The sequence below is a fragment of the Hirsutella rhossiliensis genome, assembly GCF_020360975.1.
Source record: "Hirsutella rhossiliensis strain HR02 chromosome Unknown scaffold00002, whole genome shotgun sequence".
Lineage (NCBI taxonomy): Eukaryota > Fungi > Ascomycota > Sordariomycetes > Hypocreales > Ophiocordycipitaceae > Hirsutella > Hirsutella rhossiliensis.
Window position 1 is genome coordinate 8,272,485 of NW_025408668.1, and position 27,351 is coordinate 8,299,835.

General features: G+C 57.7%; 7 protein-coding genes across 7 annotated transcripts; 3 read left to right on the forward strand and 4 right to left on the reverse strand.

Annotated features, from left to right (window-relative positions):
• Nucleotides 1–4,690: 4,690 nt before the first annotated feature.
• Nucleotides 4,691–6,289, forward strand: HRG_02730 (uncharacterized protein; the record flags this gene model as incomplete). Its single annotated transcript, XM_044861201.1, has 1 exon — nucleotides 4,691–6,289. One exon carries the CDS (start codon nucleotides 4,691–4,693, stop codon nucleotides 6,287–6,289), a length of 1,599 nt encoding a protein of 532 aa, XP_044724834.1.
• A 1,646-nt stretch (nucleotides 6,290–7,935) lies between these two features.
• HRG_02731 (C2H2 and C2HC zinc finger) lies at nucleotides 7,936–10,464 on the reverse strand (the record flags this gene model as incomplete). The annotated part of the gene is made up of 3 exons (XM_044861202.1): nucleotides 7,936–8,062; nucleotides 8,114–8,502; nucleotides 8,560–10,464. 3 exons carry the CDS (start codon nucleotides 10,462–10,464, stop codon nucleotides 7,936–7,938), a joined length of 2,421 nt encoding a protein of 806 aa, XP_044724835.1.
• A 927-nt stretch (nucleotides 10,465–11,391) lies between these two features.
• HRG_02732 (phosphotyrosyl phosphate activator (PTPA) protein) lies at nucleotides 11,392–12,675 on the reverse strand (the record flags this gene model as incomplete). Its single annotated transcript, XM_044861203.1, has 1 exon — nucleotides 11,392–12,675. The coding sequence occupies one exon, from the start codon at nucleotides 12,673–12,675 to the stop codon at nucleotides 11,392–11,394; it is 1,284 nt and encodes a 427-aa protein (XP_044724836.1).
• Nucleotides 12,676–13,060: 385 nt separating this feature from the next.
• On the forward strand, nucleotides 13,061–13,936 carry HRG_02733 (3' exoribonuclease family protein; the record flags this gene model as incomplete). The annotated part of the gene is made up of 3 exons (XM_044861204.1): nucleotides 13,061–13,250; nucleotides 13,312–13,469; nucleotides 13,532–13,936. 3 exons carry the CDS (start codon nucleotides 13,061–13,063, stop codon nucleotides 13,934–13,936), a joined length of 753 nt encoding a protein of 250 aa, XP_044724837.1.
• Nucleotides 13,937–15,844: 1,908 nt separating this feature from the next.
• On the forward strand, nucleotides 15,845–17,623 carry HRG_02734 (ATP-NAD kinase domain-containing protein; the record flags this gene model as incomplete). The annotated part of the gene is made up of 1 exon (XM_044861205.1): nucleotides 15,845–17,623. The coding sequence occupies one exon, from the start codon at nucleotides 15,845–15,847 to the stop codon at nucleotides 17,621–17,623; it is 1,779 nt and encodes a 592-aa protein (XP_044724838.1).
• A 1,081-nt stretch (nucleotides 17,624–18,704) lies between these two features.
• HRG_02735 (homeobox domain-containing protein) lies at nucleotides 18,705–20,639 on the reverse strand (the record flags this gene model as incomplete). The annotated part of the gene is made up of 6 exons (XM_044861206.1): nucleotides 18,705–18,926; nucleotides 19,020–19,310; nucleotides 19,596–19,665; nucleotides 19,719–20,182; nucleotides 20,272–20,383; nucleotides 20,449–20,639. The coding sequence occupies 6 exons, from the start codon at nucleotides 20,637–20,639 to the stop codon at nucleotides 18,705–18,707; spliced, it is 1,350 nt and encodes a 449-aa protein (XP_044724839.1).
• A 5,304-nt stretch (nucleotides 20,640–25,943) lies between these two features.
• Nucleotides 25,944–26,895, reverse strand: HRG_02736 (ras family domain-containing protein; the record flags this gene model as incomplete). The annotated part of the gene is made up of 5 exons (XM_044861207.1): nucleotides 25,944–26,078; nucleotides 26,140–26,345; nucleotides 26,406–26,559; nucleotides 26,615–26,707; nucleotides 26,833–26,895. The coding sequence occupies 5 exons, from the start codon at nucleotides 26,893–26,895 to the stop codon at nucleotides 25,944–25,946; spliced, it is 651 nt and encodes a 216-aa protein (XP_044724840.1).
• Between the last annotated feature and the right edge of the window lie 456 nt (nucleotides 26,896–27,351).

Here is a 27,351-nt window from a genome sequence, read left to right on the forward strand (position 1 = left end):
ACCCGGGCTGCAAGTGACTGCGTCCCAATATGTGGATTCGCTACCCCGTCCCTCCGCAGCCGCTATGTACGTGGCGGTCTCGCGCGAGGGCAGCAGATGATGAATGACGTCTGGATGGGCCAGAAGGAGACGAACCATGGTCCAGATGGTGGTGTGGACTGTGGAGATGGTTGGCGAGCGAAAGATGGGTGTTATTTTGCCATGCCTGAGAAATGGCATTTCATTACTTTGCGACAGGAGGGCTCGAGCCGCGCCCATGGACCTTTGTCGCAAAAATGTTTGACACGATATCGGAGCTAACATTGTGAGCGCCGGACAGCACGGACGAGAGGAATCAGCTTGCCCGAGGCAGGGAGAGCCAGGCTGTGGGGAAGGTCGCCCGCACAAGCCAATCGACCGCCGACTAACTAATGAGGAGATGGATATTGTCACTTGGCTCCCGCAAGCCTAGGCTCGTCTGGTTGCTTTTTCTTTGCCTGGGAACCGTCGCTCTGGCTCATGGCGCAGGGTGTTGATCATACCTCGGCATGCTCCTTTCATCGGGTCGGCGCAGTCGCAATCAGCCCGGACGGGTCGGGCGACGACGATAACACGCGGACACAGGATCTCTTTGTCTCACCTGCCAGAGAAGCCCAAGGCTCCCGTCCGATGGGCCTCGTCGAGTGAAGCAACTCGTAATTCCGGCCACAATGCTCCTATTCGAAGGTGTCCTTGAGAGATGGTTATGCGAACGGAACGTGGCAGCCAGTGTCAGTCCCTGCGTGCGGAAAGATTTTTTTTTCCAACAGTTCCGAAACAGCAGCTTCAACGCAGCTCAAAATGCGATCTGCAGGGTCCGATGTTGGCGGTGACATAGAGGGGAGGGGATCTCTAGAATCGGCTGGCGGGGAAAACAAGCAAAGTCGGCTGTGCCACACCAAAGTGACGCGAAGGTAGGGCGGCGAAAGCGAGAGAACGGCGGCTGCGGTTGCTGCACCCGAGCGCACCGGCCTTTGGTCTTCCAAGCCGTCTCTGGATGGGACCCTTCGTCCAAGCCGCATGGCCCTCTTCTTTTTTTTTTTTTGCTCTTCCTCTTTCCACCTGCTTCATCTCTGCTCCGAATTTGGCTCCTTGTCTTTGAGGGAACTGGAGGTCCCCGTGAGCAAGACAGGTGATGGATGCCAATTCATGGTCCGGATGGAAGAGGAAACAAGGGCAGGAAGGAGGAAAGATGGCAGATGCATCCATTTTACTTCGCCCCGCGTTTCCGCAGGCGACTACGGAGTATAGTTTGCGGAGTAGTTTGTGTTGTGGGTGTCAAGAACCAGCTTCCATCTTGCCATGACTCGGAGAAAATACGGAGCCTGGGTAGGCTTGTGCAGACACCATGTGCTCGAGCACAAGGGGTATATTGTCCTGAAGACGCGGCGTCACCCCCCGCCCACCCCTCGGTCCAATATAACCTTTCCTGGATGTGGTTGATATAGCTGCATGGGGCATATGCAAGGCAGATGGGCGAGGCCATTGACGTTTTGGCGAACAGAAGAAGCAATGCCTCTGCTCCGCATGGCTCCTGTCTGGGGGGTATGTACATACCGTTAGCCGGCATCAACACTCCCCCTCCCGGGGCCAAAGCAGGGCAGAGCCTTCCCTCTCCCCCTCAGTAGAACCAGAGCCTTGGGAGCCCGAGCGGCTGAGACAGCAGAAGAGGGCAGAAAGAGCAATCAGACAATGCAAAAGATATATTGCACTGTTTCTGCTGCACGACTCATAACAATCTGGCCGTGATACCGCGACGGACGAGTCAAGCATATCTCACAGAGCATTGCAGGAGAGAAGCCAAACGGTGGCCATGAGCCAAGACGTATGTACTCCGTACGGATATATATGGTGGTGTTGAGCGAGGGCCGTGCGCCTCGAGTCGGCCGCCACAGCCCGCCCATAGTGACGGACGGGAACCACCGCTGTGGAGCTGGTTGAGAGGAGTTCGAAGTGTCATGCTGTCGGGTGGAGTCATACTACCGAGTAGTCTGGATTATCGACACAAGGAGGCCCTCCCTAGCCCGGGATTTCGCCCGGTGCAAGAGAGCGACCATCTGGGCGCCCGGGAGAAGGATGGAAAGTTCTGGCAAAATCCCAAGGGCCCGGTTGTTGGACTGAGGCCGAGGCGGAATGAAACGCTGCGCTCGAGGCCGCGTTAGGCGCAGGCTGCAGAGGCGCCCCGCTCTCGGCTGACGCAGAGAGGCTGTCTGTGGTAGCGAGGCCTTGCTTTGTAAACTGGTTATCACGGGTGGCGATGCGGTGCATGTATACGTGCAGGCCGGGGATGGGGGGAAACCCTGCCAGCGTGTCTAAATTCGTAGTCAGCTCGTCAAGCCTCTTTCGAGAAGGCGGACCGCCGCGACAGCTTGCGCTCCCACCGCAGGTTTTGCTTTTGGACATTCCAACTCCTCCAAGGCTCGCGTCATGGGTTATAGAAGACGGTACAGTACAGGGCAGCTAGTCCGGCGGCCGCGCCAGCACTCGGATCCATGCCTAGCCGCGCGTGGTGTCTGTTAGTGACTGGGGTTTGCCTCGAAACAGCGGCGTACCCTCAACCGGCTTCGACATACAACTGCAGTTGTCGAGAATGAAGCATGTTGGGGCCCAGGTCGCCACTGATGCCAAGTGTCTCGCCGCTGTCTGAGATGCGTCTGTCATGGGCGAACTTGAACTTGGAGGACCGGGACGCACGAGCCCGCGTATGTACGAACACATGCGGGGCACGAGCAGCAGTTTTCTTTTCTGCTTTGCCGCACGGCGTAGCCGCCAGTACAATCTGCAGTGCGCGTGTCCAGGTTTGTGGGGGGTGGGAGGCCAAGAAAACGTGTCGACTTTCGCATACTGTGCGCGAGTCGAGCCACGGTAGACCAGGTAGGCAAAGTAGGGTGAAATGCTCCGTGTGTGTGTGTGTCTGAGTGTGCGTGTGTGTGTGTGTGTGTGTGTGTGTGTGTGCGTGTGTGCGTGTGTGCGTGTGTGCGTGTGTGCGTGTGTGCGCGTGTGCGCGTGTGTGTGAGTATGTGAGTGTGTGTGTGTGTATGCACAAGACAGGCCAGCCGTGCAACTAACTGGTCGCATACATAAATGGGGGTGCCATGGCAGAAGGAAAATGTGAGAGGTGAGAGAAGAGCAACAGGAGAGGGTTTGGCATGCCGCCTCGTCACCTGCCTCGTCGCTAGTAATCATATGAAAAATACAAGACGACACGATGTTGCCGAAAAAGAAAGCGACCCTCATCATAGGCGAGCCCTTTGACGCCATGAAGCCGAGGAACGGCACGCCACGGGCAACTGTTGTTTGGTTGGGCAATTTGGTGGTGACTATGGATGGATGGGTGGATGGATGGATGGTTGCCGCGATGCCCCGCTGCTGATCCATTTGAAAGAATCAATGGCCTGCTCTCAAAGAGCCTGTCTCGCACACAGCCCGCTCTCTGGACAGAGAGAGACAGGAGGAGGGCGAGGGCGAGGGCGAGGGCGAGGGCGAGGGAGAGCCTAGAGGGCGAGGGAGAGCCTAGAGGGCGAGACGAGTTAGCAGGAGCCGGCGCAAGAGAGAGAGAAGGGAGGATGCGAGCTCGACTGGGCCCGTTGTTATTATGCACCTGGGCGTCCGAGAGCCCGGTGATCCCTGTCATCCCTGTCATCTCAACGTCTGTGGGTGCCAGGTCTTGGGTCCGGCCGATGGACGAGTGTCGTGGACTAGCCGACGACCCTCGGGCTCGGCCGTAGAGCGGAGGCTGGCTTGGCTGGAGCTTGGCTGGAGCTTGTTTGCTTTTTGATGTCAGCCCCTCGTCACTCTCGCCGCATCTTAAAGACTCCCTCGGCCCCCTCTCCCAGGCGACGAGGGAAACCCCTCTGGATGCTTGCCGGGACTTCAAACACTGAGGGACGAAAAAAGAAGCTGTTGGCCACGCCCGCCTCCCCTTCTTGGCACCTGCTCATTATCCAGGCCCCTCCTTCCCTCGTGTCCAGTGAGCCGACCGTTTCGACGCAGCAGCCCAATTAGGAAACCGCGGCACTTACACACTCCTCCTCCTGCCTGCCGTGAGGCTCACCACCCACACCACCCACACCACCCACACCACATACATCGCCCACGTTCATCGCCCAAATTCATCGCCCACCCACACGGCGCGCTCGAGGCCAATAGTACCAGCTGTCTGTCTCTGTCTCTCGCCTCCTCCTGCTCTCCACGGCCTGCGCCTCGGTCCCCATCTCGAGCGGCCTCGACCTCCCTCGACACATACCAATCGACAACCCTCGGCTCGCACCGCCACCGCCCTCGTGGCTTCAGGCCCGTCGTGATACAAAGACGAGCGCATCTGCATTTCATCCCACGCGTCCCAAGATCCAGCACGCCATCATTCCGACCGACTTCTTACCACCACGTCACGGCTTGTTCGTTCGTCTGCTTTCCGCCACCTGACCTACCCCACGATCACGGCAACCAGTTGTCAACTCACCGGCACTTGCCCGCCTTTTTCACTGCCACCCACACACACTCAGTCCCCCTTGACCGCCCAACCCATTCGCCACGCAAACTCGTCTTCTGTTCCCCCGCCTTGCCCTCCTTTGGCGCCGTCCACTTTCCACAACAACCTCCCTCACCTTGCCAACGCACCTGCGCATCTGCCGTCTTCACAGCCATCTTTCAACTCTTGTCCGCCGCCTCAATGACCAACGGCTTGGACCGCCTCGAGCGGCTCTTCGCCTACAAGCGTCGAGCTTCTCCAGGCCCAGGCCCTCAGCCTAGCAATGCTGTCCAATTTTCGGAGCCCCAGTTTCCTTCGCCTTCCTTCATTCGCCCCAAGACTACTCGAATGGCAGCGCGCGATGAGGTGCGCCTCAGGCAAGCTGCGGGACGCTCTCCCTCCGTGCCGGACATTTTGCCCACGCAACGCATGGGCTCGCACGCGCAACCCGACAGCCCGCTCCGCCCCAAGCATATGCCCACTCGTTCTCCTTCGTTCAGCAACCGTCGTGTCGAGCACATTGTTGCCGGCCTGCGCGACTTCCAGTTTCCCAAACCCTCTGGTCGGGACGAAAGCTCCCCCGCTCCTGCGGCGTGCACCTCTCAGCCACTCGAGATTCCTCAACTACCAAGTCCTCGGTGCCGGTCCCCTCTCGAGATAGCCATTCCAACAGGCAGACTGGATACACCGCCTTCTTCGGACCCAGAGGACAATGGCTTGTTCCTGTCCGCCCCGCCATCCAAAGTGCTTCCGGATATCCCATGCAGAGCCCCTCCTACTCCAGAAGAAACCCCCGAGTTTGGCCCTGTATCCGATTCACAACTCAGAGGCTCACGGTCGCTCGACACCATCGAAAAATCGGCTTCCAAGGCCCTGCTGAGTGACTTTGGCGATTCGTTCGATCAGCTGTCCCTTCACCGATCGTACAGCCAGTCCAGCATAGCCCCTTCCGCCCAGCTCTCTTTCTGCAGCTCGACACTGCGGGAGCCCGACTTCAACGAGTTTCTCAATCTCAGCGACGATGACATTGCTGAGTCGACTCCTGAGAGCCCGCTTTTGGAATCCAACGATGAGGCTGAGCCGGCTTTACCACCGATGGGCCTTTCCATCTCATCGTCGCAGCCCCTCACCTCCTCCCTGCTGACCCTGACGCCCCCGCGCACCAGCCGTCCCGCGGCAGTTGCGGCCTTTGAAGCTGCCCGGATTGCTCGACGCTACGACTTCGACCTGGTCTACGTGGTGAACCTGTGGCCCGACCACGCCAGCACTGGCCTTGGTGGCTCGGAATTCGATGGCGCAACAAACGACGATTCAAAAGTGGCTCCCAAGCCAATGATGGGTCGGCTTCTGGCCGCTCATGGCCTGCATCATGTTCCCTCGCCACTCCAAATCTCCTCCCTCGTGCACACTACCATCCTCCGCTCCGACGGTTGGATTGAGTACCGCAATCTCGAGGCCCAAGGCCACGATCTGGCACGTGGCTACGCAAGCGCATTCTACACCGGTCAATACACCAGGTCTGGAGGTCCTGACGCCAACGGCCCCGTGTCGGGCATCCGCTTGTCTGAGAGGATCGATCGCGGCATCGTTTTCGCCGCGTACCGCAAACCGCGGGCAGGCGAAGACAGGCTGGGCCGTACCTTGAGCGAAGAGGAGCTCGGAGAGCTACATGGGGAAGCCGAAGCCTTGGTCGAGATGCTCATCGACATTCATGTGGCAAATCGCCTGCGCCAGCCTCCTACGCAACGCTCAATTCCCGACGAAACCGGGCCCATGCCATTGCAAGGACTGAAGACTTGAGAGATTACCATCACTCATCATTTTCTCCTGCCTATTCGTTCGAGTCGATACGACGCAACACTACGGCACGGTGGCCATTTTTCCTCTATTGTGCCTCAATTTCGCCAGCAAGCATCGCCGGATTGCGGGATTGCATTGCGTCTGCACTTTTTTTTTGATTACGGAATGATTTTTAAAAAGATACCTTGAGGGCGGCGTACGTCGACTAATGGAAAGCAAAACAAAAAGTGACAAAAAAGAGAGACGGCTAGCATGATTATGGGCAATGCATGAATTGCTTTAGCTAGCTGATCGCCGCGTTGGGACAGGGGAACTCTGCCTGTGGCCAGAACGGCCAAGGTGCACGACGGTACCCAATGCAGGCTTAACGAAGTGATGAACAAGGGAACAATCTCGTCGTGGATGGACGAAAGGCGCATGATGCTGAAGACTGGACGCAGTGTGCGAGCGTTTTCACGTGGTGGCATATGCAGGCTACGCATGACGATAGCGTTGGCCTCTAAGCGGGCACAATCTATTGACAGTCACAAACACCGTGCCTTTTCCTCGCTTCTCGTGCCTGTCTTTAGCCTCGCCAATCTTCTACGCTATGTTGATGGTCCCGTGAGGGCGTACTGTAGAGCATGAGAAGCTTGTCGTCATAGCTTCCTGTGAGATGGGACACCTGGTGAGCTTCTCCGCCCTTCCCTTGGGGCAGGGAGGTGTTCGATCGGCACGTATATGCCCGATGACGAGTTGAGGCCGGCCAAGAGGAGACTTGAAAAGAAGCCATTACGACGTGACTGCTCCCTGGCCACCATCACAGCCCCATGTGCCGAGGGGGGGAGAGGGGGCGACAAACAAGCTGCACAGCCGGCGTCTTTTTCGTATCCTCACTCGCCCCTCCCCTTGTCCCGCTCCCGTTCGGACCGCAGGGCATTTCGATGCGAAGACCCGGGGCCCCTGGGCGGCGAGCGCAATCCCACCGGTTCCGGTTCCTGATCGGGGCCTTGCTTGGCACAACGCACGCCCCCCTTTTCCCCCGGTCAACATGTGAAGAAGGGCTGAGGCTCAGCGGCGGACCATGGGCCTGGGCGCCAAGTGTGCCCGCCTTCTTCGGGGCCCGGGAAAATGCGTGCTCGGCAGGGCACCGGTCGCCGCGCCTACTCGCGGGTTCTGGGGATGTATGGAACTCGAGTGCGCCAGGACGGGTTTTTGATGACCTGCCGCAAACAGGAGCAGCAGCAGCAGCGGCAGCAGCAGCCCTCGGTGAGCGGCGGCGGGGCAAAGCTCCAACGTCTCCTGCGGAACAGGTCGTATCAGAAAATCTGCGCAACTGATTCCCTTGGGCGCCCTTTCTTGTCTCCCCATCTCTGCTGCCCATGGCCCGAATCCGACCCCGTGCCATGGACCGTCGGCCCCTGGGACTCACGAAAACACCGAGACGGCGCAAACACGGCGCGAACCATGGTTCTGGATTCGTCAGAGAGTGGGGATTGACAGGCTCGCTCACGGACTTCCAATCTGTGGTATTACTCAACGGACCATGGTCAGCTAAACCAAAAACACTCCGGAAATACTTAGTGATGAGGGCAAACAGCGCCCGTTCATTTCAACAAGTTCCACCTCGTACATTCTTCTCGCCGCGGCATACCACGCTCGCTGTGTTACTTTTTCCCCTTCAAGACAAATGTCTCCCCGACCCACCCGTACGCCCTGTTGAGCCTCCTTCCGTGCCTCCTGGCCATGAAAAACGGAATCTTGGCCCGAGGATGCGGCTCGTGGAATTGGATCCTGCTCTGGTCGGATCCGTCCACCCGCTGGAACTGCCAGACAGACCCGTACAACTTCTCCGCCGCAAACATTCCCGTCAATGTCATCGCATAGGTGAAGTCGTTCCACGGAATCTCACCCGGCGATGACGTCACGGCCGGGTTGAAGAAGAGCGTCCGAAACACCTTGAGCGCGCGAGCGTCGACCGCGATTGAGTCCGGAGCAGCTGCCTCAGTGGCGGTGGTGCCCGTGTCGGTAGGGGCATACTCCTGTGATGACTGTCCTCTCGTTTTTGTCTTTGTCTTCAATGGCGAGTGGGCTTGCCCCGGCCTGTACGTGAGACCGATATACAGCGTTGACAGTGGCTTGTAGATGGAGTCGACGTCGAGGTTCGGATCTCGTCCCTTGGCCGCCGGTGCCGGCTCGGCAACCCATTCCGGCGTGCGCTGCAGAGTGCGCTGCTGTGACAGAAGATGTCCCAGGGCTGTACCCTCCAAGTTGCCGCACTCGACACGAACGACGCGATCGACAATGGCCCAGAAGTCGTCGAGCTTTTGCTCGGCTCTCCGCATTGCCTCGGTATCCTCCTTGGTCCGACGCTTTCCCGATGGGTAGGAGAAGTTCTTGTCGGAAGGATCGCATAGTTTGGCCGCCCGGGGAAGGTTCTTGTCACTAACAGCCTTTACCAGCTTAGCCCACGACTTGGTCTGCTCGTCAAACTGGTGCTTGATCCCGTCTTCCCGATCCACCATGTTCGATTCAAAGCTCTGCGCCCACGGCTGGTACAAGTCGAGCTGGCTCAAGCATTGCGAAAGGATAGAGAGGTTTCCAATGACTTCGGCCACGTGTGCCGATACAAGTTCTTTTGCCTGAGGCTCGGCCATCAAGAGGCGCTCCAGCTCATCCAAAGCCAAAGGCAGGCGCACCAAGAAGAGTTGACGGTCGTCTTCCCACAGCGTGCGGAGCAGCCAGGTCAGTTGAGCTTCGACCTTGTTCATCTTGACACCAGACTTGGACCTGATTTGAATTATGGTGGAGCTGGCATCTACTGGCGGCTCGCGCACAAAGAACTTTCGCATTGGCGGAGATGCAGAAACGCTGTGCTTGAGCTGGTTCAGAGGTCCCTTGACTGCCCAGTCGAGGTAAAAGCGGAATTTGAGCAGGGCCGCCAGGAACTCCTCGGGCAGGTCTTGCATGGGCGATATGGCCGCGGCGTGCTTGGCTTGCAGCGCTTGCAAATTTTGGGCCTGTTGGCAAAGATTGGAATAGACCTCAAGTTCCAGATGGGCGTCGAGCACCATATTACTCACGACACGGGTCCAAAATACACTCTGCCGGCCGAAACTGAATACGGGATGCGCATCGCCGTAGACGTCCTTAAGCATCTCCTGTCGGTGTTCTCGGACCTGGAGCAGCCTCTCGGCAAAGTACCCTGGATCCTCTCGCAGGGCCCAAAGGTGATCCTCAGCCGCCGATGTTTTGGCCCGAAGGAGCGCCTCGATTCGGCCAAGGTCGAGCTGCGCGGGAACTCGATAAGGAGCCTCCGCCGCCATAACGGCCAGGGATTCGAGCCCGTCTGTCTCCTTTTCACTCTTCAGTTGCGGCTCTGGTTGGGGAGAAAATTCGTTGCTAGTCAGCGCGTCGGCTGGAATGTCGTGGAGAATCTGCAAGCAGCAGCTCACGAGAAAGGCCAGGGTTCTCTCTTGCGCCTCGAGAATTTGAAGCCCCTCGCCTGGCAAGAACTGTTTTCTCGTGTGCATCCAGTCAAAGGCATCGGGATGATCGTCCCAGGCCAGCAATTTGCCATATTCTCTGGCGTCGAGGACCCCGTTAAGCAGAAGGACGTGCTCGTTGAGAAAGATGGGAACAAGACTCATTGTTACCTTGCCGAGATGCATCGCCTCGCCATCGGCGGCAGCGAACTGGGAGGGATGATAGCGACCTCTGGAATTGAGAAGCAACAGCAGAGCCTTCGGCGTCGACAGGTCCTCTTGATTGATGTATGCCCACATGAAGCGGTCCTTGTAGCTTGTGGGCAGGTGCTTGGACTGGATAGACTCTTTGCGGAACGCCTCGAAGTCCGGACGATGCATTTTGGCCATGCCGGGCCAGGCACTCAGCAGAATTTCGAGTCTCTGCTGCTTCTTCTTCTTTGCCCAGCGCCTCTGGATCGTGGCCTCGTGACGCACGAGGATGGCTTGCAGTCTATGGTAGCTAGCGAATATGCTGCTGGACCGCTGCTGGGCCTCGCGGCGGACGTCGGCCGGAGACTTGTAGGTTGGAACGGGCATGTCCGGATGCATTAGCTGGGCGAGAGTGGCCGGATCATTGTAATCGGGGCCGCCCAGGTCGGGTCTGTCGTCGCCATAGGCATCTGCACCGGGTCCAAAGGGGTCGAACCGGTGATCGGGCCTTGACTCCATGGCTCATGCATCCAGCACCGACTGATATGCGATGACCAGGCGGAGCGGAGGATGCTCCAATAAAAGTAGAGCTGGATGTTCAAGCCCGGAGCCGCAAAGATGTGCGAATGCCCGTCCTCGGTACCGTAACGAGATGAATCACCGTCGCTTCAGACACCCACGACAGCCTCCAGCCGATGGATAGGACGTCGGGACCGGAAAATCTCATTCTCCCGCAGTCCATGCCAGTTATACCCAGCAAGAGCTACTACAGTTATGCAGAAAATTGAACGAAGTAATCTTAGTCATTGAATATGCGAATGCATGACAGGGCAAGGTTTAATAGTTATGATGCCTTCCAGAACTTTGGTTCCGACCAAATGCCCGGATACTCCATGCCGGCTCCACAATTGGTCTCACCAGCTCTGCCGGGGCGTCTTCACGCTAGCGCCAATACTCATCACCGGCGTCCGGAGATCCTTGGCGGTTGGTCGTGATCCCAGTCGCTGACGACCATGGGAAACAAAGAACGGTACGGAACGCCGCCACGTGTGCATTCTCGAAGAAGGACAGGGCCCTATGACCCATGTACAGCATCGACATACCCGAAATATCCTCGTATTCTTCAAGGCATAGCCCCCTTGTTTGCGCCTATGCCCGGGGTGCAGGGCGCATGTGCCCGGGACTTGTCCGGGGCGCGCGTGAGCGGTGCCCCTGCAACGACGGGTCTAGCGACGGGCGTCCGGCTCGAATTCCAGCACACGCGGCCCATCGCATTCACCCGTGACCGGACCAGGGGGGAGAATAGCTTCCATGGACGGCACAGCAACACGCTTGGGGGCTGCGAGAAACTCCCAGGCATAACTCTTCGCAGACTGGCCGATGAGTGTGCGCCGCCAGACACGAGCTTCGTGCAAGCTCTGCCCAGGCACCTCGTGGTGATTCCCGTCAATCGAATGGAATTCTCCGCAAGGTTTCTCCCCCGGTTCCCTTCTTCAACTCTTGAGCCGCCGCAATACTGCTGGGAACCTTGATCCCGCAGCAGTCTCCCCAACCCGTACCATCGTGCGAGTGGCCGGGATGTTGTCTTGCGTCAGCGGTCCCATCATCGTCCCCGTCGTCGTCCGCAGCCGCATCTGGGTGTTCCTCGCTCATGCCGGCTGCGGCGGGAATCAATGAGCCGAATAAGAAGTGCTGCATAACCGGCAACTTGCCCAACACCTCTGCAGCAAACATCCGGCGCATACCGCCGTCAATCTTGGACCACGACTTTGCCGAGGAGATGTCGTCCAGCATGGGGCTATGCCACCGCAGGCCCTTAACGGTCTTGGTGTTGTTTACGAAGCCAATCTGGCCAAGATACATGTAGTCCTTGCCAAACTCCTCGATGGTGAGGTCCTGGTGGATGGCGCGAGGGGTGATGAATGGGTGATGGAGGAGTTGAGCTGCGCCGAAGAGAAAAGGCAGGAACTGGTAATCGTCCAGGCCCCAAACACCGTGGGATCCGGCGGGCTCCAGGTAGTAGGTCATCTGGACAGAGCGCATCAGGGCCAGGTAGCGCAGGAATACACGGAGAACGAGGGGCTTGAAGTCTGTCGTCTGCAACAGGCCAAGCTGGTAGAGACAAAGAAGCCACATCATAAAGTTGAGCTCATGGCCCGAGCCATAGTCGATGCGGTTACGGTTTCCGAAGGATTGATTCAGGTAGGCAGATGCCTCGGCGATGGCATCGTCATTGACGAGCCCCAGCATGTTGTGCCACCTCGTACACTTGCTCCTGGCGAGATCCAGAAAGCCTCGAAAGGCCTTGTTCCCAAACCGTGAGCCCCCCTGGTCGTCTGGAGGCGATTTGGCGATGAGCTCGCGGGCCTCATCCAGTATCGTCAGGAGGGCCTGTACCGTTGCACTGAGGCCATCTTCCTTGACGGCAGAACAGGGGGTATCGACAACGGCTTCTGACAGCCCGAACACCCAAGCTTTGACGAGGCTGTTGGCTGGGGAGGAGAGAAAGAGGCCATGGTCTTTGGGGGAGATGATTCGCCTCGTCGGTACCTTGAACGACCAGTGCGATGTGTCTGGTGGCGAGGGCAGGACGGGAGTCTCGGGGACTGGAGTTGGATTTGAGGGTTCGGGTCGCCGTTTGCGAGGCTCTAGCTTGGGGATCTGGTCCTTGAGTTTGGGGCCCGCAGAAATCGGTTCGCGCAAATGGGGTGACGGAGTGTTGGAAGCCATGAGGTGAGCTCGAGCCTCGGGGCAGGAAACGAGTGATGATGATGATGGGTTGAAGAGGAGAGACGAGATGGACACTCGAGCCATCCTCAAGGCGTCTCCCGCCTGACTAGAAGTATCTGCTACCTCGGCTGGTAGCCCGACTTACACGCAAAGTCGAAGTAGCTGACACTTATCGCATGCTGGCACTTGCTGGTGCCTGGGCTTACTAACGCAGGATCCGGCGGAATCGACTCCGCGTATCCGTACTTTGTAATTACCCTTGTAACTATCCGCACCTCCGTTCAGATCCTGGCCGGCTTTTGGTTCCACCTCGCCATCCGCCACCGTCGCCGAAGCAAAATTTCCCACCACCGGCGGCCCGTGAAGCGAGCGAGACGGCTCCGGAATGGCTCCTTCAGCTGAGCCGGCGGCCGAGTTGTCTCACCTGCCCAAGGCAGACGGCTCTGCAACTTTTTCGCACTCGGGCTTCACCGTCACCTCTGCCGTCAACGGGCCCATCGAAGCCCCGAGGCGCGACGAGAACGCTTTCGAGGCTCTTGTCGATGTCACCGTACGGCCGGCCGCGGGCGTTGGAGGTATGCATTGATAGAATCCTTGCATCAGTATTCAACCCCGTATCTGACCCCCTTCAACCAGGTACGGCCGAGAGGCAGCTTGAGTCCATCTTACAGCCAGCCCTTCGACAGCTCATCCCCGTCCGCAACTTCCCCAGATGCATGATCCAGGTCACCCTCCAGGTCATGGAGATGCCAGAGAATGCCTACGTTAATACGAAGCTGCTTCAGGCCCAACTGGTGAGTCGCACGCACTCCTCGTCGTCGATTAATGGCGTGCCTCGGCTCATAATCGCATGCAGAACCTGCCCATCATCCCGGCTTTGCTACACGCTTCAATCTTGGGCCTCATGAGTGCAGCCATCCCGCTCAAGACGATTGCTACGGCCACGACACTTGCCATGGGGGTAGACGGCAAGGACGGCATTCTCGTCGACCCGAGCCTGGCCGAGGCAGACAAGGCCCGGTCCATCCATGTGCTTGGTTTCACCTCGGACGATGAGCTTCTCTTGGCGGAGTGCTCCGGCTCATTCACGGTCCAGGAGTGGGACAAGATTCTCGAGGCTGGGCGGTCTGTATGCTGCCAAGGCCCCGACCTGGGCCCCGACACTGCCATGGCTGCCGGTGGGTTGGAGTCGCAGAGCATCAAGGCATTCATCCGATCCACCATGGAAACCAAGGTGTCGACAGGGCTGTACTGGAAATGATGCGAAACTGCGACGAGAAGCATCTTGAACGTGCCGATCTGCCTGTGGAGCAGCATGGGCATAAGCCCTATGCAGGGCCACTTGCCAGGGCAATTGGAGCATGACGCGGGATGAAGCAAGATTCACCTCATATGCATGACAGAGTCGGCATCAGAAGGGGCGGGAGATGGGCAATGGCCAATAGGCGCCGGTTCCATGTGTCCGATGGGGGTGTCCGTCTCGGTTGTCCCCGAAGAACCGCAGCATTACCGGCTTGGGCAAGTGGCGGCACCTCGGGTATGGCGCATCTAGCCGTTGCCTCTATAGGGAAGTAGGTTAAGGGCGGCGTTTCATCTTGACCTCAGGACTGCCCAGGGCGTGTCAGGGGGGGCCCTCTGCAGATGTCTGACCGTCTGATGGGCCGGAGGCATGAAAAATGTCGGCATGTCGAGCCGGGCTCATGCACAGACTACTTGTAGCCGGAGGCAGCCCGCGACACTCACTTGTGTGTCCTCGGCTCTAGGGCCATGAAAATACACAATCATCATCTACTTGATACTGGAAACGCGAGAATTCACAGTGTCGCCCGCCACACGGGCAACCTGTGCAAGCTCGGCAACGGCGGCAACGTCTCACTTGGAGGAATGCGGCTCGAAACTCATGACGGAGTAACGCAATGAGCCAGTCGAGTCCGACCGGAGCCCAGTACAACGTCCGTCCCTGTCAGTGTCGGAACGGGGGGGGAGAGTCACGGGAGCGTCTCAGGTCCCAGCCTCCCCTGTCTGCCTGTAAGTGAGCCCACGGTGACTGTAACCGCGATGCTGGGGAGGGTTTGATCCCCTGGAGCGTTGATCGCACAATCGAGAAGAAATGGAAGAAAGGGGGGCCTGTCGGAGAAAGCGGGAGAGCTGGCTGCCTTGTTTCCTCTCTCTCGGGCTTGTCTCTGTTCTCCTCGGCTTTGTCTTTCTTTGTGATTGCCGATAATTGCCGATTGATACATGAGCGTTTTTGTTCGCTGCCTCCTCATTCTTCTCCGTCTTCTCGTCCTTTTCTTCCCCCATACGTTTTTGGATTGATACTGCTGTTGCTGCTGCTTCTGCGATTGTTGTTTTTACGGGCTTTTTTCTCTTCTCGCTCACTGTGCTGTGCATCATCATCCTTCCCCAACCCGCCCATGATGCGGTGCTGACATCCAGCCGGTCGCTCGCGCCTTCCTTTGTCCCCCATCATCGATTTTCTTCCTTTTGTTTCCCCCCCCCGCATTTAGGCGCGGCCCTGTCTCGCCTCCCCGCGTCGTCCATTCCTCCATGCCGTTGCTCACCGACAGCTAGGCGTCGTCATCTGACGGCCAGCCACGACTCTCGATCCGGACAGACAAGCTTGCGGGCCAAGTCGTCGCCAGCCACCAATCGCTTTCTCCATTGCCTACCTGCCGCTGCAGACGGACCGACCACGTGCATGGCCCTGTGGTGGAGGAAGGCTGAAGAAACGTGGTGCAGGTGAGAAGCCCCCATCCCCCTCCCCCAATCCCAATCAAATACTAGCTGGACAAGAAGGGGAAGGGGGGCGATGAGCTGTCACGGCGCCGCCTGCTTCAGCGGCTGCTTCAATGGCTTGCTTGCGGCACGGCTCTGTCCTGTCTTGCTTGGATCGAGCATTGGCTGACAATGGCTTCCAGGTCACCGTTGGACCGTTGGACCGTTGGACAGCCGGTTGAAACCCGTTCTGCCTATTAACGACGGGCAGGACGTGGCACTGAAACTTTGGACGCTGTGTGCACTTTGCATCTTAGCCCATCTTTTCCGCGTCGCATCAACGTAGCGAGATCCTTATTGCCGACCCTCCTCTCGGCCCGTCGCCATTGGTTGTCGGCGCTTGGCATTCCACTTATCCAACGCCCCTGGCTTGCAGCCACCGTTCCATTGCGCCATGACAATCGCATCCCCTACTGCCCTCCACCCGGTTCTAGCTGACGCGGAACCCGCGGATGATAAAGCCGTCCACCGGCCTCGAACCCTTTCCGTCAACACTTCCAAGGCCACTCGCGGCGCCGATGACTCCCTTACTCCCCCGACTGCAACGCCAGCCCTAGGTGGAAGCTGCCCTGAGTCGTCCTCGGCTTCAACCTTGTCTGGACCTGCGCCCCCACCAATTGCCGTCGCCCACGCTCCCCATCACGGCCACCGCCGCAGTGCTCCCTCGCACGACTCCATCCCGCGCCGGACCATCATCAAGGCCCTTGCCTCGGTCGCCCGCAAGAAAAAGCCTGAGGCCCTCCCTCTTGACAGCATGTTCATGTCCCAAAATGGCGTTCGCACCGGTCCGTCCGGATCCGCCGCCTCCCCGATGCGCCTGGCCGATGCCTTGCACGACTTGGCCAAGAGGCAATCCACGCCCTCGACCGCCTTGACCGTTCTGCAGTCGCCCTGCTTCTACCATCAGCGCTTCGACGACGCCGTCGACATTCAAAAGGTCCTTGAGGAGATCAAAAACGACGAGTCCATGTCCCACTCGCGCCTCGTCCAGACCGCAACCGGCGTTCGCGAGGTCTCCAAGCAGCTGCAACGCCGGCCCATCAAACGCGCAGTCCGAAACGTCATGATTGTCACCAAGGCCCGCGACAACCAGCTCGTCCACCTCACCCGCGAACTGGCCGCCTGGCTCCTGCGCACCCCTCGGTACGGATCCGACGTCGGCGTCAATGTCTTCGTCGACGCCAAGCTTCGCAGTTCCAAGCGCTTCGACGCCCCGGGCATCCTCGCACAAGATGTGCGCTATGAGAACATGCTCAAGTACTGGACGCCCGACCTCTGTTGGAGCCAGCCCGAGAGGTTCGACTTGGTCCTGACGCTGGGAGGTGACGGCACGGTGCTCTTCACGTCCTGGCTCTTCCAACGCGTCGTCCCGCCGCTTCTGTCCTTCAGCCTCGGCAGCCTGGGATTCATGACGACTTTCGAGTTTGACAAGTACAAAGAGCATCTGAACCGGGTCATGGGCGACGAAGGCATGAAGATCAACCTGCGCATGCGCTTCACTTGTACAGTGTGGCGGCACGATTCCCGCGGCCAGCAGATGGGCGAGGGCGAGCAGTTCGAGGTACTCAACGAGCTCGTCATTGACCGTGGGCCATCCCCCTACGTCTCCAACTTGGAGCTGTACGGGGACGACGAACTCCTCACCGTCGTCCAAGCCGACGGCTGCATCTTCTCCACGCCGACGGGCTCAACGGCCTACTCCCTCTCTGCCGGCGGCTCGCTCGTTCACCCAGACATTCCCGCCATCCTCTTGACGCCCATCTGCCCGCACACCCTGTCCTTCCGCCCCATGGTCCTCTCGGATACCATGGCGCTTCGCGTCGCCGTGCCGCGCAACTCGCGGGCCACGGCGTACTGCGCCTTTGACGGTAAAGGCCGAATCGAGCTGCGCCAAGGCGACCACGTAACCATCACCGCGTCCCAGTACCCCTTCCCCACCGTGACCCGCACAGACACGGAGTGGTTCGACAGCATCAGCCGCACCCTCCGCTGGAACGTCCGCGCGGCGGCGCAGAAGCCGTTTGACACCAAGTGCATTACCGACGGGGCGCCGTCGCAGGACGAGGACGACAACTGCTGGGACATTGACCAGGACAGCGCCTACTACCCCAGCGAGGAGGGTAGCGTGAGCGCAAGTCCCGTCCGACGGCAGATGAGCATGCTGGGCTTATGAGACGATACGATGACATAAAGAAACATAAGCTCTTTTGTACCTGAATACTTCTTTTCCTTCTCCCTTTGCTTCCACTTTTTGCATCACCTCTCGGAGCAACGGGCAGTTTCGGCGTTTACCAGGCAAGACATATTGGGAGCGACAACATCTATCGACGGACGCGGCTCTGAATTTTGCTTTGCGCGTTTGAACACGGGCCGTGGCATACACACTTATCATGTACAAACAAGATATGGCCTGGCTTTTTTTGGGTTTTATTTTTTCTTGCATCATAGCATGACAGAGGTTTTTTAGAAGACATGGGGCACGCAATACACCCGGCATGACAAGACGCGAGGTTTTCTTTTGGGTTGGCTCGAATTAGAATCATCCATCAGTTGTCGAGAGGGCGGTGTTTCGTGGCGTGACGTAGCTCAGATTCTACCCGGCCCAAGCCTGCATCATCTTTGGACATGCCCGTCAAACGACGACTCCTTTCGTCTGCTTCGCCTTGCCTTGTCCCTCCGGCACGGCTTCTGCAAACCAGATCTCGGCGTCCCTCTTCCCCCTTTCCTTCTTCTCTTGCCAGCCAGCGGCTTGCCGCATGAGGCGGCTCACGGGAGGCATGGGCAGGGGGCATGGCACACACTCCATTCCGCGGTCAAGGCCAACGGCGACTTGATTTATTAGAGAAGGCCCTCGTCTCCTCGTCATTTGGTCTCTACCTCCCCATCCCCCGCCAAGCCACTTCCATACACACACATGCCTCTGGACTTCGTACCTCCTCATCCATTCAACCCCAACCGAGATTCTCCATTACTAGAAAGAGAAGATGATGATGAAGAGGAAGAAAAGAGCCTTGTCAGTATATCCAACACCTATAAACCGCAGACAAAACGGTACACCATTGATCGTCATGATGGGGCAAATAAAAGCCAGTGGGCAAAAATCACATCGACAACGCCGGATGCTAGACATGCACCCCCACAAGGGTATACGCCTGCCGTCGGGACACGGAACGCTTTGCCACCAATGACGGCATTATGAAGATGAAGGACAAGAACAAATAAGGGGGACGATCCGCTTCTGCCCACGGCGGCGTTCATCTCCAGGCTCCCTGGCTGAGGGACAAGAGTCCCGCCACACAGTCCATGTCGCCCTTCTTGCTCGGGCTGACCTCGCCCCGCATGAACCGGGCCACCTCATCGTCCCGCGATCTCTTGACTGGATCTTCATAGATCTCAACGGCGCCTTTGGCCGACCCGCTCAGGCCCGAGGGAGCCGTGTTGGCACGGCTGTTCAGCAAGCCCGGGCGCTTCTGATCCTGGAGAGCACGAGCCTGTCGCCGGGCATGCTGAGGTTTGGATGGCGGGTCCGCGGGCAGGGGTCGTCGACGCTGACGGTCGTGAGTGCTTGCGTCTTCGTCGGGGCTCCAGTTCTCCTTGTCAGAGTCGTTCGAAGACACCAGCATCGCAACCTTGACCTTCCCATTGAAGCTGTCGCCTGGCTTGTCGAGCCCGGTCCCGACATTTTCCAGACGAGCATACGTGGAGCTGGTTCGGCCAAATTTGGCCTTCTTGGCCTGGCGAGCCTGTGGTGGTCTCGAGACCGATGCGTTTCGCTTGGTTGAGCTGGATTGCAAGATTCCAGAGGAAGACCGCAGCAGACTGATGGCCGCAATGGCCGAACCATTGGACTCGTGCTCGGCCTGGGTTGTTAGCTCGTCTCGCCTCTCCGAGTCGGCACACGATTCCCAGGCGTGGACGTCGCGCGACCGACCCCGGCCAAGCCGCGGGGGAAGGCAGCTCGTAAGTGCTGAGATGGGAGGCAGCGTGATGGATGGAAGGGCACTATGGCTTCGTTGGAGGCCTGCACGACGAGCTTGCGGGTGACCGGACAGCGCGGAGGACGGCCGAGGAGGAGCAGCGCGCGCAGGTGAAGGCTGGTTTGAGACGAGTTCAGCTTTGCCCTCCAACGAAAGCGAGAGCCTCACGTGAGACTGGGACTTGGTCGCGTTGCGGCCCGTGTCGGATGGGCACGACGACGGAGGGCACGATTCGGGCCTTGGGACAGCGGTCAGCCTCGCGCACCATCCAGGTGAAGCTGCGCAACCTACTTGAGGGACTCTTCTCCACTCTCTCTGAGCGAGGACGGGGTGGAGAAGGAACTGCCAAGGTTCCACCTGTTGGCAAGATATCCTACGGAGCTCGAGAAGGAGTGAGCCATTGTCTCGGTCGGTTGAGATGGTTGCGAGGACGGGGTGTCCTCTCCTTGCGGTGGCGTCTTCCCGGGCTGGGCTGGGGTGGTAGTCTCTTGGCTTCCTTGTCTCGGCAGGGATGCATCAGCAAATGACTGTGAGTGATCCGGACTATTGTGGTTGAACGTGGGGGATACGGAAGCCCAGACGGCAGCCGGGTCGGAGGCCGGGAAAGGTCTATCGGACTCGGGGTTGGCGCCTAGGGGGGTGCCGGAATCCGAGGAGACACAGTGTATGCCGCCGTACCTAAGAGCGGCAAGCTCCTCGGGAGACAGGGGACGCGACTTCCGGCGGTCGTTTTGTCGTCGATTCTGGAACCAGATCTGCCCGGCCCCGGGTCAGCATGGCGTTGGGATGATTGGGGGGGCAAGACGCGTCGGTTGCGCAGTGCAGGATGCTGCCAACGACCCACCTGGACTTCCTTCTCACTGAGCGAGACGCGGTCGACTATCTCGAGACGCGCTTGCTTGTCGGGCTTGGGGTTGTTCTTGTACGCTTCCTCGAGGATCATCTTATCCTTGGCCCTGTCGTTCCAATTGATGCCGAGGTTAGCTAAGGTCCAATGGGGAAGGCTTGGAGGGCGACATACGCAGTGCGCTTCCGCTTGCCCTTGGGGTGCTTGCCCTCCTCGGGGGCCCGGCCGGCAGCCGACGTGTCATCGGAGAGCTGCAGCAGCGTCTGTGACGAGGAGGCATCGACATGACGATGCTCCGGAGGCGAGCTGACGGCGTGCTGCTCCGGAGCGGCGGGAGGAGACGGTTGCGGGGCGTCGTTGGACATGGCGGGGAGAGCAGCAGACAAGGTCGAGCGCCAAGAAGAAGCTATGCATTACTGAGCGATTGCGAAGGGAGCTCAACCAGGACTCGATGGTGCCAACGAGGGGGGGACAGCTGGAGTCGAGCACGAAGCCCTCGCCGATGGGGGAGCAAGCAAGACGAGGAGAGCTTGTGAGTGGCCGGCCGAGTCGAGGTGGGAGGGAGGCGGGAAAGGCCCAATGAAGAGAGAGAGGGAGGGAGAGAGAGAGAGCGAGAGGGCAAAACGAGGCAGACGGTCGGTTGCTCGAGCCGCCCCTCCACTTTGACGAGAGATGCCTCCGCGTTCTCTCTTCCCAATGTGCGGCAAATCACGTCGCGCGCTGCAGACGTACCTCGACCCAAACAGGAAGCATGTCAACACGCGTCGCACGAGCAGGGGGGTACCTGTGCCCAAAAGGGTTTTGGCCCGGGCCAGCGCGTACTCCGTGCGGTGGGTGGATGTACCCTGCGTCGGGAGTACCTGTGAGGTACCTGATCCATAGCACCGAGACTTTCGGCATGGAACCGGCGGGTATTTACAGCAGCACAATGAACCCCCAGGCGCTTGACCCATCGGACCATCACAATACGGCCTTGTCTTGCATGCACGTTGTCAATAACACCAAGTTATATCCTCAAACAAAGCCTGGTAAAAAAAAAGTGCCCTCGTGACGCATAGCAATGGCCATGGCCACACACATCGCACCGAATTAAAAGAGCCATCTTGCCAACGGACCTCGCAATCCGAATCTGCAGACACGACTCTCGATGCCGATGCAAGGCAAATGGATCCCTCGGACGCGTAAACTAACAAAGCGCGCACAAAGTCCCTTGACGAGTTTTTCTTATTACCCCGTATTTACTCCGTGACGGAGCGCGCATCAGGCCCCCCCAGCAACCGCTTGCTTTGGCTGCCCCGGGTACCTCGCCGCTACTTTATAAACATCATCGACTCTGCCCTGTTGTCTACGGATACCTAAGTAGGCGGTCCTCCGGAGTTACGCTTCTTCATACGCTCAGAATCCGACTCTTTTTCTTTCAGCTTCTTCTCCATAACGTCGTCTTCAGTATGCCCATGCGGGACCCGTTCATACATCTGACCCTCATCCTCACCTCGAGCTCTGGCACGTCAGCTCTGCTCAGAGGCACCGCCATTCCAGCAAGCTCCGTTGCTCGCCGGGTCATACTATCGTGAAGCGGCTTTCTTTTCCTCCTGAGTCCGGGTCTGTGCAAGACGGGACAGACTCGGTTTGCCAGTTGCCTATGTGTGTGTGTGTGTGTGTGTGTGTGTGTGTGTGTGTCTATACGTATATGTATATATATATGTATCATAAATAGCCCACAACGACACTTGCAGCAGGGATATCAACAACACTCACTCACAACAGTGCACGGCTCCATCGTCTACGTCCAACCCCTCTAGACAGCTCCACGCCTTAGCTTGCCCTATTGCACCGAGCTTTTGCAGCGTCCCCGCAGCGGGCCAGGGTGACACGCGCCGACGCGCCGGGACGTGGCCCTAGTGCTCTCGAGAACCCGTTGCCAAGCGACTCAATTGCCAAAGTGCCTACATGTTGTAATCTTACCGGTATAGCCTTACCCGTTGATCTTGGTGTGGGGCCACAGCAGCCCAACTAAGTGTCTTCGCCACTTAGTTGGCCCAAAAAATCCGGCACAGCCCAAAAAATCCGGCACAGCAGGGTCCTCAATTTGGGGTGCAAAATCAAGGGAAATTCTACGCTTCGCTTCATGGTGCCGTCAATGCGACTTCAAATAGCTAAAATATACATGTGATCAATAGCTGCGGATCACCTAAAGACGCAAGTAACAACGAAAAGTGAAAAAATCACGTCTTTGGGCCTATTTAGGAGCTGCCGCCTTCCAGTCGAAGAGATAGGAAGACCGCGTTTGTGAGTCCAAATAGACGTATTATGTAGTAATTTCGCCTGTTGTGCGTCTCTGAGAGCTATTTTATCCATACCTGTGTTCCTGGAGCGTCTGCTGTATCTTGTTGGACGATCGGGTGCGCGGTCGAGGGCATGGTGTATCGACTACCGCTTCAACCGCTGCTAACGGCGGCGATGAGGTATATTCTCTTGCGTGTCGAGTAAATTGTCCTCGTCTTCATCGTCGGCGCCATCCTCACTATGTTTGTCAAGATCGAGGCCTGTGAAATAGACGGTATCGTCACTGCCGGGCAACGACGACATATCTGTAAGTGGGCGAGGTCGGGTCGCTGCGCGCCCTGACATCTCTGGCGGAGTTATTTCTCTTCGTGGTATCATAGAAAAGGATTCCTTGGATGGCTCTTTGAGCTCCCGCATGAGGGTATCGCAACTTTGCTCCAGAGTGTAGAACTCAACGTCTCGTCCCGTAAACTCTAGCCAGGGCTTAAAGTTCAATGTCTTGACTCTGCCATTGACTAACTGCTTCTTCCCGACTTTATAGTCTTCTCGGATCTTCTGCATCTCTCCACGAACTCGTTTAAGATGCATCCTTATCTCCTGGCGCGTTTGAAGCCGGGTTTGCTTTGCCTGGAGCTCCTCATACTCCCGGGTGATGTCGGCCATGCTGGAGCTCGTGATAAACTCTCCGCGCGGCCTGACAATCTTGCCTCTCTTCATTCGATTCGCATACGCCTGGGTTCGGCTATTCTTATCGCTGACTATGCCCTGGGAATGTGACGCCATCGCGATAGACTCGGTGTTCACTTTCGCAAGAACCCGCAAGTTTTCTCGTGATGGCGAGCTCATGAGGGGCCCATACCGTTGCCGGATATCATTGAGGGCATCCGCGGCGACTTGGAAACGCGTCTCCGAGGGTAGGAGCGAGGCGTATGCAGGATTGATCGGCTGCTGTTGTCGTAGCTGCTCGTGGAGGATCTTGGTGATCACCGGCGCTGGGTCGACAGGAAAGAGGCCTGTTTTTCAAATGCCGCCATAATGTTATGCCGCGTGAAGCCAGCCTCATATACGTCCTGAAAAGCTGTGAGGAAGTTGACCCGCGAAAATGATATGTTGCCTTCTGCGAGCGACTTCGAAGCGCTTTCTGATGTGCTTACTTTAGTGGCTGGAATACCCCAACATCAAGCGGCTGCCTGAGGTGGGTGGAATGTGGAGGAAAATAGCAATGATGATATCAAACTTGATACAATACTCAGCAAAGTCAAGGGTGGTATGCCCTGTAAAGCCATCCACAACAAGCAATCGGTAGATCTTCTCGTCGTCAGGCCGTTGGTTTGGCGGCGCCTCCACGACTCATCCCCATGTTGGGGCGCCGAAGATGCTCGTCACAGCCGAACCACTCTTCCAGCGAATTTCCTGACTGTTTTGCTTGCGCTGACGATGCCCAAGACCAGCAGTTGAAATGCCTTGCCCACTCAAGGTGTATCTCTGCGTTGGAAAAGCCAGTTGGCGACTGGGCAAACCGTACGCCTGTCATGATGTCGATGCCGGCCCAGTTGGTGGTAGGGTAATGTTGGAAAACAAGCCAGGGTGGAAGAGAGTCCCCCACTGCGTTAACTGAGGCAATTACCGTGCAGGATTCTCGGTTTGCTGGGTCTAAAACTCGGGGCCGGGTGCTCTTGACTCTAGTGGTGCGCGTGATGAGAACTTGGATGCGTTCTCGCAGGCACCCAATGCGTATTCCGGCCTCGTCTTCATTCCAGATCTCTGAACTGCCAATACGGTAGCTGGTGATGATTTCTCGAAGCTTTGAGTAGAAAAATTCGACTTCTTCTACCCCGTGGGCTTCAAAGGACTTCCGGGCTCGTTCAACTGCTTTGAGATACGTCTTCGCGATCGCAGGATGACTTCCACGCCAATTGTCAAGCCAACTTGACGAGACCGGGCGGGCATTGGGATCTCGACGCATTCTTATTGCATTTGCAACAGCTTCAAGTTGCTCTCTCGTGGCGGGCATGCCGGTGCGTTCCATCCACTGTACATACGCAACCAGGGCGTCGTCTTCGTCCTCCGTCAGCGCCAATGGACGCCCTGGAGCACGGGAAAAGGGGTTTCTTATGAAATTAATGGCTCTCTGTACGGATGAGCTCTTCACATTGTAACGGATGGCCGCATCTCGCACGGAAAGAGGCGTTCTTTTGGTGTTGTTGAGCGACGAACATCGGCTCTGGGGTCGCGACGAGACGCCAGAACGGCTTTGCTGCCTCCAGGGTAGCCATGTTATCTGTCATAATGTATTCCGGCAAAAAGATACGTAAATAAAGTCAAGTTGCGCGAGAAAACGCGGTTGAGATGCATAGGGTTGACGTTTTGGAGGTGGGCTGCTGTGCCGGATTTTTTGGGCTGTGCCGGATTTTTTGGGCCAACTAAGTGGCGAAGACACTTAGTTGGGCTGCTGTGGCCCCACACCAAGATCAACGGGTAATTATTTGCCTTCCATATCTTGCCCAACGGACCGAACAAGTCCATCATTCCAAGTTGATGGTTTAATTACATGCATGCTGGCAATGGATATATTCCTTTTGCCCATTAATTTCTCCGTTTGTCAACAAAAAAAAATCAACCTAACATATGTCGCTTCACCAGACCCTGTTTTGGTAGGCCAAAGGCCTCATCCTACACCCAATGTCGGCCCCCGAAACCGCTTAAATCGTGGAAGCGGTGTCACTGGCAGATGGCGACGGGGCTGCCGTCTGCGTGTGTAAACTGGGAAATTGACCAATCATGGTTGTGTTGAGAAAAAAAAGAACCGAACTGGTTGCTTCAAGACCTGGGCATGTCTTTTAACCCTCCATGGTTCCTAAGCAATGAAGCCACTACGCAGTGCAGCCTCGGCCTCGGCCCTGTCAACCAAACTACCAAGCGTCAGCCCCAGAAGCAAGCGTGCACTCTTTGACGTGTTCATCGAGTCACATCCGCAGTCGCTGGCATCGATACGTGCATTACTGCGGAGACATCTCACAGCGATACCGGTATAGGGTGGGAGCATCCATGCCTGCGAATCACTCCCACAACCAGCAGCCATCTTCACCCGGCAAGCATTTGGTGACCGATGCCGGCAAGTGTCACATTTTGAGTGGTTTATAGTCTAACTACTTGATTGCTGCTCCCACGCAGCGATGCCGCAATATCTACCCCGACCGGAGTTCAACGGGCAAATGTCTGACCCCTCCCGGTCACGCTCTCGTAAAGCTTAAGGATTCCCATTCCGTTTCGTAAATAGCCGTGCAGGCCCGCTCATGTACTGCCCTTGAGACTGCAGAAGACCCATCCATCGCGGCAGCTCATGTTTCCCGCTAGTCCTTGCCGTGCTCTGTCGGCTTCGTTCACAGATCGTCGTCCTCTTCCTCGGCGGGCAGAGGCATGGAAGCGGCGTTCTTCATCTCGTCCTCGTATTGCTTGAGGAGCGCCTCATCGACCTGAGCGGTGGGAGGAGCCAGGGCAGGGGCGGCGACAAAGTCCTGCATTGCCAGTCAACGCATGGCTTCAACACACGGGGCAAGAGGGGGTATGAGCACGAACCAGCTGCGGGTTGCCGACCAGCTTACGAGCAAGCCAAAGGAAGGGCTTCTCAAAGTTGTAGTTGGACTTGGCCGAGATGTCGTAGTACTGCAGGTTCTTCTTGCGGTGGAAAGTGATGGTCTTGGCCTTGACTTTCCGCTCCTTGACATCAACCTTGTTGCCGCAAAGAACGATGGGGATGTTCTCGCAGACTCGGACGAGGTCACCTGCAAGTCAAGAAACGTTAGACACACCAGTTCAAAATTTCGACGCGGGCTGGAACGTACGGTGCCAGTTGGGGACGTTCTTGTAGGTGATGCGGGAGGTGACGTCAAACATGATGATGCCGCACTGGCCGTTGATGTAGTAGCCATCACGCAGGCCGCCAAACTTCTCCTGGCCGGCGGTATCCCAGACGTCGAACTGGATCTGACCAAAGTTCTGCGAACAGTAAGCGCTTTGCCCCTCCGTGGAGGGGGGTTTGGCGAGGACTCACGGTGCTGAAGCCGAGGGGGTGAACCTCGACACCGAGGGTGGCCATGTACTTCTTCTCGAATTCGCCCGTCAAGTGGCGCTTGACAAAGGTGGTCTGGTGCAAGCACACTCGTAAGCAAGAGATCCCATCATCGAGATATCTTTATCATGGGGGGTGCGGCCGAGGCCCAGCCGATGGGGCGCAACGCGGCCAGCCTGGTGAACGACATCATGACATACCTTGCCAGTGCCGCCATCGCCGACAAGCACAAGCTTGAAGGTCGGCGTCTGCTGCTGAGCCATGTCGGAAGATGGATGGCGTGGCGACGAGTGTCGAGTGATGCAAACAGGCGGGGTGCTAGAGTCGCAGCGGTTAGCCTACCAAGGCGACGGCGGCGATGAGGGGACGATGGATCGAATCGCGGGAGGGGAAATCAGCTCGTACGATGCTGCGGGATTGGAGGATGGAGCGGCGTGCAAGGGGGTTCCAGAAAAGCTTTATCGATGGAAGGGCGGGCGGCAGTACCTTAAGGAGGAGGTGTTTGCTGGGTTAAGAGTGAAGGACAAACTTGCACAAGGCTCGGTCGGGTCTGCCCAGATGTTTTGAGAGGCGGCGGGGAACCTGGCCCCGGGCAACCCTCAAGCGAAAAATTCATCCCGCCTGGGGGGGATGTGGCCAATGCACGTGACGTCAAGCAAAGCCGAAAGTACCTATGTACAGTACTCATACGCACAGGCGTCTGCAGACAGTCGCCCAAT